Here is an 8,775-nt window from a genome sequence, read left to right as displayed (position 1 = left end):
GACTGGGATCTTAAAAGTTAGCAAGCTGCCATGTAGATGCAGCGATGGGTCTCTCCTCGTCCAGAGCAAAGAAGAATGAAGAAAACCAAAATTCACTGAAACAATTAATCCTAGCGACTGGTACACCATCCGATCTGTAGCCTATACGACTATGAGACCAGAAGAACTAGATGGTGCCCGGCTACCACTGTCATCCACTTAGAAGGGGATCTATGTAGGAGATCCTGCATAGAGAGGGAGAACAATGTGGAACAAAACTCAAATTCCTTTGGAGGAAAAAAAGGGGGGGACCAGGTTTGCTGGTCCTATAGAGCCTGGTGGAACCATTGAGACTATGGCCCCTAGCTGCCCTTCAGGTCTGGAATTGAACCCACACCTGTGGTTTCCCAGCCAAACAAAATACAGGCAAATGAGTTGAACATTTATCTCAAGTAGATACACTCCTTGGAGAGAACAATCATGGGAGAAAGAAGGGCTCCTTATGCACAAGGAGACAGCTCAGGGGGCAGGAGTGTATGGAGGGATGGACACTGGGAAGAGGTAACTATGGGGAGGAAGTGGGAGGGGAGCTGTTGCATTGTGGTAAACTGTGGTCAATGACATGAGACCAAGTATATGTGAGCTGCTATATGGAGAGTGAATTTGCTCTGTAAATCTTCACCCAAGTCACAATTAAAAAAAAAATTAAGGTGTTAAAAATAAGGAAATTGTTATCCTTTGGGTTAATTATTTGAAAGGGGACACAGGTGAACTTTTAGGATTCACATGATTTTTATCTGAATGCTTGTTACACAAGTACGTTCACTTTGTAAAAATGCCATCAAGCTGTACACTTATCTGTGCACTTTTCTGTACGTGCACTGTACCTCAATTACATTTTACTAAAAAACAAAGATTTCTTACTTCTGTGAAAAGATTTTCATGAACTATGAGATTCAGTGGGAGCTCTGGTAGCATAGTGCCTAAGGCACTTGACTGCTAACCAGAAGGCTGGCTGTTCAAACCCACCAGGTACTCCTTGGAAGGAAGGTTGGGCAATCTACTTTCGTAGTGATGCCTCCTCGGAAACCCAAGGAGGGGTCGCTGTGAGTTGTATCTGACTGAATGGCAATGTGTTGCGTTTGTTACCTTGCATGAGATTCGGTTACTGGGTAAAATTTAAAATAATTCTGAATACTTACCATATGGCAACACCAAAAAGGCTGACAAATTACAAACAAGAATTCTTAATGTTTAAAAACTAAAATTTGGATTTTCCTATTAGCAAATGAAAGCTTAAGATTTCAATGAGAAACATTTTTCACATTCTAATGAAATATATTTCCAAATTTAAAACAAACGAATTTCTAACCAGCATCTAAAATATAAGTCCAAAACAATTACCCATCTCATTACAACTACTACTATTGCACTTTTACCCATTTTAGCCCAAATCTTCAAACGTATCTTTCATAACTGATAGCTTTCTTACATGCTTATTGATAAAGCATGCCAGTATTGCTGAAAAACAATAAGGAATCTAGTATTGTACTTGTGGGAAAATGGTTATGGATTTTACATGGCCTACACATTTAAGGAGCCCTGGTGGCACAGTGGTTAAACGCTCAGTTGCTAACTGAAATGCTGGCAATTTGAAATCACCAGCTGCTCCTAGAAGAAAGGTGTGGCTTCCATAAAGATTTACAGCCTTGTTAACGCTATGGGGCAGTTCTACCCGTCTTACAGACTAGCTATGATTAGTAGGTTTAGGTTTGGGCATGTTATATATATGTTACAATACTGCTAAATGTATCACAGTTTGTGACACAACACCTAGAGTTTAGTAAACCTTATGTTTAATAAATAGGACTTTATTTTTCTCTTTCACTTTTAAATTCCCAGTAATAACAGTTGATTTCAAAAAACAGCCCATTACTAGGTGTCAGTTCTGATAGCATGTTGTTGTTTTGTGCCATTGAGTCATCTCCGACTCATAGTGATCCCTCCTTGGGTTTCCTAGAAGTATCACTAGGGAAGTAGATTGCCCAATCCAATCTTCCTTCTGAGGAGTAGCTGGTGGGTTTGAACCGCCAACCTTCTGGTTAGCAGTTAAGTGCCTTAGGCACTATGCCACCAAAGCTCCCTCTGACAGTGTAATCCTCCCAAATACAAGTTTCAACCACGCAAATGGTGTTACACTGGCCATGAAGAACACTCTGTGATATATTCCTGCATATGAGATACCTTACTACTACAACCTTGAAAACACGGTTAATTTACAAAGCTTCATATTCAAAATATTTTGTTCACTGAATTCAATTCTTACAGGACACAGTAATCCTCTTCCCAATGATTAAAAAATGTTCCAAGTCCTTAAATAAAGAGATGGCTAAAAGCATTTTTAAAGGTTAAATAAGACACTCAAAGCTTTATATGCCACGATTAACCAATTGGGATGTATGCAGTACTCTTGATTAAAAAAGCAAGAATGTGTTACCTGAATCTAATCATCAAGTAGTAATTCAGATAAGCCCATCTTAAGTGTGGGAGCTCTGGTAGCATAGTGCCTAACGCACTTGACTGCTAACCAGAAGGCTGATGGTTCAAACCTGCCAGCCACTCCTCAGAAGGAAGGTTGGGCAATCTACTTCCGTAGTGATACCACCTAGGAAACCCAAGGAGGGCTCACTGTGAGTCGGGTCTGATTCGACGGTACATAACAACAACAACATATTATGTATCATTACAACAAAATGAACTAAGACAAAACGTCAATGTCAAGACAGACCAAAATGAGGTGACACAGAGCTATTGAGATAGATGAATGCAGTGAGTGATCTGATTATATTTCGGAGCAAAAATCAAAAGAAAAAAAAAAAAAGAATGATTGGGATATTTGAATATGAACTGAACTACAGGCTATATTTTTTTTTTCAACGTTAAATTTCTTGGATAAGATACCACTGCTGTAGGTATGTAAAGGATTGTCTTGTTCTTAAGAGATACCTGCTAAAATGTTTGGGATTAAGTCAGAATGTCTGCCACTATTTTCAAAAAGATGGGGGAGAGTGAGTATACCTAAAGAGAAAAAGCAAGCAACTACAGCAAACAACTGATCAATGACAGAAAAGGAAGTATCAGTATTAAACGTATTGTTCTTTCTAGTTTTTGTGCGTTTGAAATGTTTCAAAGCAAAAAGTAGAGGAGAAAAATTTAAAAGATAAAATTTAAAAACGCCAACACTAAGTTTTAGCCATATCTATGCCGTACCAAAACGAAAAACCTACTGCCATCCAGTAGATTCAGACTCAGCGACCAGATAGGACAAAGCTGTAAATCTTCACGGAAGCAGACTGCCACATCTTTCTTCCGCAGAGCGGCTGACAGATTCGAAATAGCCAACCTCTCAGCAGCCGAGAGCTGTTTTATACTTACTGAGATGGACAATTAAGGAAAAATACGTCTAGAACCGAAAATAAGTTCACTATGAAATAAATCAAATCAAATGGAAATTTTAAGAACTTGGAAACTACCACCCCATCCTTTAACAGATTTTTAATAAAATATGGAAGATTTTGAGATTCTAAGCTGTACTGTTTCAAAAAAAAAAAATGTTCCTGGATGTAGGACCGTGAAAAACCTGCAAATCCCTTACAAGTTTTAAGAGTACGTAACACCGTAGAAGGGAAATTAAAACATACTAATTATGAAGTGGCCGCGCGGCCTGTAAATGCCAGCTGTAATCCAGACTTTGTAAGTATGCAGCAAGGATAATCGTGCATCGACTAACACTTTTTCTGAATGGCTTGACGTAGTGTGACTTTACAGGAGAAAAATTTAATCTGTTGCCGAAAGGGCGACTAGACATAATCTTTAAAAACATGAATGTGATCCAACCAAAAAAATACTAAGTCTCTGAACACCTCCCCGAGAAACAAATAAAGCCCTAATTCCCCTGTCATCAACTATTTTCTAATCAGCGGTAATGGCCTGAAAGTAGTGGTGTAACTGGACAGTTTGTCGGGTGCAACACCCACGATTTTCACATGGCATAGACGCTATCAGGCGTTCGCCATGAGGACTACTCTAGGCCCACCTGCGGCCATCTTAAATTCGGGAAAAAAAAAAAAGCACTGAATCCGAAGACGCAGTAGCGACCACAGCAAGTACCGGAGGCATAAAAAGGTAACCTCTCTAAATCCTTTATAAGGGCTCCGTGTAGAAATTAGGCTCCAAAATCTGACTAAAGAGGTGAGCTGGACAGCAGGGCACTGTATCACGGTGCCCTAATCAAATATGGGCACTAAGGTAAGCCCAGCCGGTCACGTGCCGGGCGCCGCGCGCCCCAGTCCCCGCTCTCCCTCAAGCCTCGGTTGAGGTCTCTATGGCGCCTGCGCCCCTCCCCCAGCCGAGCTCGAGCACTTACTCCGGGGGGTAGAGTCTCAGCTCCTCGATTTCTCCTAGGAAGGAAAAAAGCGTCCGCATCTGCTCGCTGGTCACCGCCGAGGACAGATTCGTCACCTGAATCACCGCCGTAGGAGTGAGGCCGAAGCCCAAGCCCAAACCGAAGCCGCCGCTGCTGTTCATCCCGAGCCCGCCGTGCTGCCTCCCCGCTCCCCAACGTCTACGACGCGTCAGCGACAGAGCTGGGAAAGCGGAGAACGTACGGCCGCGAGCGCGCTCCCGCTGGCGAATTCACAGCACCGGGCAGGTCTAGCCACCAGTTTCACAACTCCACTGCTCCCCAGAGCTGCACGCGCCAGCCGGAAGCGTCCCTCCGGCAACCCCGGGGATGTTGGGCTGCTCCGGGCTCGGACTAGATCCCAGGTGTTGTGGGTATTGTTCCTTCCTCCTGCTCCCAGGGTATCGATTTTGTACCCTTAAAAGCTTGTGATCCTAGCAGATCCAGCTCTTTCCAGTCTCTACTCTGGGTTGGACTGGGAAACATAGCGGCCTTCTGGTGTGTGAAGGGGGAAGGACTTTCGAGCATCACTGATACTTAACAAAACTATATTGTTCTTGGGTACCATCAAATGGATTAGGACTCATAGCAACCTCATGTGGTAAGAGTGTTGTTGTTGTTTTGTGCCGTCGAGTGGTACCCGAGTCATAGCGACCCCCTCCTTGGGTTTCCAGGCAGTATCACTAGGGAAGTAGTGATACTCCTTCCTTCGGAGGAGTGGCTGGTGGGTTTGAACCGCCAGCCTTCTGGTTAGCAGGCAAGTGCCTTCGGCACTACGCTACCAGAGCTCTGGTGACAAGAGTAGGACTATGCTATAGGGTTTTCTTGGCTGCCATCTTTACGGGGATAAGCCCTAGTAGGGCAGTAGTTAAGGGTTCGGCCAAAAACAAAACAAACCAAACTCACTGCCGTGAAGTCAGTTCCGACTCATAGCGACCCCTCGTTGGGTTTTCGAGGCGGTGTCTCTGTGGAAGTAGACTGCCTTGTCATCCTTCCCAAGAGGGGCTGGTGGGTTTGAACTGCCAGCCTTCTGGTTAGCAGTCAAATGCCAGCCGCTCAGCGGGAGAAAGATGAGGCAGTCTGCTTCCGTAAAATTTATAGCTTTGGAAACCCTATGGGGCAGTACTCTGCTCTGTAGAGTCGCTTTGAGTCGGAATGAGTCGACAGCAATGGTTAACCTTTGGGTGTGAGTTTGAACTGCCAACCTCTCAGCAGCCCAGCGCCTAACCACTAGGCCTGCAAGTCATTATTGTATATGCGCAGCGCACCAACCCCCAACTACTTAAAAAATTGACCTGCGTCTTAATGGAAATTTTTACAAAATGTGTAAATTTGGATTAAGTTATGGAAGAAAGCACTAAAATAAGGCTGTGTGGTAATTTATAACTTGTAATTTGCTTATTCTGCAGGTTTTTATTGAGTGTTATTTACCAGACACTGTTAGACAAGAGCACATAAAGATAGTTACAGTCTACAGAATTTGCAATCAAATAAGAAACAAATTACAGTAATATAGAAGACTATAGGGCTGCTCTTCTCAAAAGTCTGGTCTACAGAACCCTGGGGGTCCTCAAGGTCAAAATGATGTAACAGTAAGACTTTTTATTGACATTTTCAGTTTGAAGACATTTGGATTGATGGTGTAAAAGCAATGTGGGTAAAACTGCTAGCACCATAGCAGGCATCACTAGGAGTTGTATTTGTATTCCCTGCCATGCATTCACAGTATAAAAAATGTAAAAATGTTTAAATAAGGTAATATCACTCAATGTCCTTGACAAAGAAGTAAAAATTACTGAATCCTCACTTTAATGTGGGAGCTCTGGTAGCATAGTGCCTAAGGCACTTGACTGATAACCAGAAGGCTGGCGGTTCAAACCCACCAGCCACTCCTCGTAAGGAAGGTTGTTGGGCAATCCTACTTCCGTAGTGATACTGCCTCGGAAACCCAAGGAGGGGTCGCTATGAGTTGGGGCCAACTCGATGGCAAATAACAACAACACTTTAATGTACATCTCTTTTTAATTTGTGAGACAAAATGGAAAGTATTTTGTTGTATGTCCAGGTGGGATTGTTATTTTCAGAAAAAACACTTATGTGATTATTTTTTTGAAAACTTGTGTCGACCACCTTGAGCTTGACAACGTGCCAATAGTTAAAGCCTTTGATGAAATTACTGATAATATCAATAAATGTAAGGTTTTTGATATTGTTTAGTGGAATGTGTCAACATTCAGAAGATCTCCATAAATCAATGAACAATTTACTTTCTCAAATGACCAATGCATACTGATAGAAAATCAAAGAGATTCATTCAAAATACAAGATAGACCAGTAGATTTTAATGCAGAAGAATATGAAAAGTCCATTGATACGGTTTCAGATTCATATTCCATGTTGCTGGTACACTCTAAAAAAACAACTACTTGTTGAGTTTGATGTAGTATCAAAGAAGAATATCTAGAATTATCTGAAAAGGCTATGAAAATACTTTTCCATTTTCCAACTCTATGAGATCAAGTTTTCTTCATATATTGCAAACAAATTGTATTACTGCAGATTGAATGCAGAAATAGATTTGTGAATCTGGCTATTGTTTATTAAACCAGATATTAAACAGGTCTAAAAATTGTAAATTAAAGCCACTCTTTTCACAAATTTTTCTCAAAAATGTGATTTTATCATAAAAGTAAATCATTTATATTAACAAAACAGTTTATTGTTATTTTTAAATTAATTTTTTTTTTATTTCAAATTTAATTTCTTATATGGTAAATATAGAAATGAGGATGGCGAGACTTCGGCTTGTTTATTTCGTACATGTCATCAGGGAAGACAAATCACTGGAAAAAGACATCATGGTAGGTAAAGCAGAGGGTCACTTGAAATGAAGGAAACCCCTCAATGAGATGGATTGACACAGTAGCCAAATCGATGTACTCAAGCATCCAGTGATCATGAAGATGGTGTACAGGATCTGGCAACGTTTTGTTCTGTTATACATAAGGTCCACATGAGTCAGCTGACTCAATGTAACTAAAAGTTCCTTGGAGTCCTCAAGTTTTAAGAATATAAAAGGGTCTTAAACCAAAACATTTGAGAACTGCTGCCATATGGGTAAAAATAGGGGAAATTGGAAGCACATAGGAGGGCCACTTTAACCCTAACCAAAGATTTGACAAAAGAGATGATGTTTGAGTTGAATCTTAAACATTTAAGAATTAGGGAGGAAGGAGCAGTGAAAGGGCATTTCAGGCTGAGTGTGCAGAATGTACAAAGGCAGAAGGTATGGGAGTACTAAGTGATGTTTGGGATAGCCAAAGTTTTTTATTAGCACAAAGGCAGAATGACTAGGAAAATATGCAGAAGAATAAGACTTGATGAAGGGTATTTATGATAAGAGGTCTCATAAACTGATGGCAGCCATTGAAGATCTTTGGGCAGGAGAATGACCATCAGATTCATGCTTTGGAGAAATCACTCTACCTGCAACATGGAGATGAACTGAAGAGTCGAGACTAAAGGCAAAGGGACTGTGAGGGAATTATTGTAGTAATCTAGCTAAAATATGATGAGGTTCTAAACCAAGGTAAGTGCTAGTAATGGAACACAGGAATTATTTCAAATTTGAGAGTCTTTGACCTCATATGAAGATAAGAGGAATAAAAGCTATCCACTCAGAAAAACATAAGAAGTATTAGGTACCCTTACCTGTGCTTCTTGGTGCTCCTGAAGCCCAAAAATGGGTCCCAAGGATTAACAATCACTATAGTGTAGTGCCTAAGGCACTTGATTGCTAACTAGAAACCTGGCCACTCCTAGGAAGGAAAGTTGGGCAATCTAGTTATGTAGTGATACTGTCTAGGAAACCCAAGGAGCGGTCACTATGAGTCAAGTCCAACTTGACAGCACATGCCAATAGTTTCAAACAGTGGTTCTCAAAGTTGATTGTGGACCAGAATCATGTAGCAGGCTTGTTAAAACAGATTAATGGCCCCATCTCTAGAGTTTCTGACTCAGTAGCTCTGGAGTGGGCCCTAAATATTTACATTTCTAACAAGTTGTCAGGTGATGCTGTTGATCTAAGAACCACACTTTCAGAACCACTAGTTCAGAAGGTTGTAAAAGCAGCACACTTAGCAGGTGTGGTGGTTAAGTTTGTGTGTCAACGTGACTGGGCCTGGTTGAGTGGCTGGGCAGCTGGATATAGTTATTCCCCATGGTGCAATTGGTAATTAACTCCATGGTGGAATTTATTGGAGCAGCGGAGTAGCTGCTTTGGGTTCGTGGTCTGCTTCCTGTATATAAGAAGCAGCTTTGGGAATGGTCTCCAG

The 8,775-nt window shown here is 41.4% G+C and overlaps 1 protein-coding gene across 1 annotated transcript in view; it reads right to left on the bottom strand.

The window, feature by feature from the left end:
- Positions 1-4,566, bottom strand: part of SREK1 (splicing regulatory glutamic acid and lysine rich protein 1) — a 59,735-nt gene extending 55,169 nt beyond the window's left edge. The window contains exon 1 of the mRNA XM_007952873.2: positions 4,406-4,566. Within this exon, the coding sequence (XP_007951064.1) occupies positions 4,406-4,566 (161 nt within the window). The remainder of the gene's footprint in view (positions 1-4,405) is intronic.
- Between the last annotated feature and the right edge of the window lie 4,209 nt (positions 4,567-8,775).

Source organism: Orycteropus afer, unplaced genomic scaffold (assembly GCF_000298275.1).
Source record: "Orycteropus afer afer isolate SDZICR_OR568_19922 unplaced genomic scaffold, OryAfe1.0 scaffold00362, whole genome shotgun sequence".
Lineage (NCBI taxonomy): Eukaryota > Metazoa > Chordata > Mammalia > Tubulidentata > Orycteropodidae > Orycteropus > Orycteropus afer.
The sequence above is the reverse complement of the archived record's forward strand: the minus strand, read 5'-3'. Positions and strand labels throughout refer to the sequence as shown.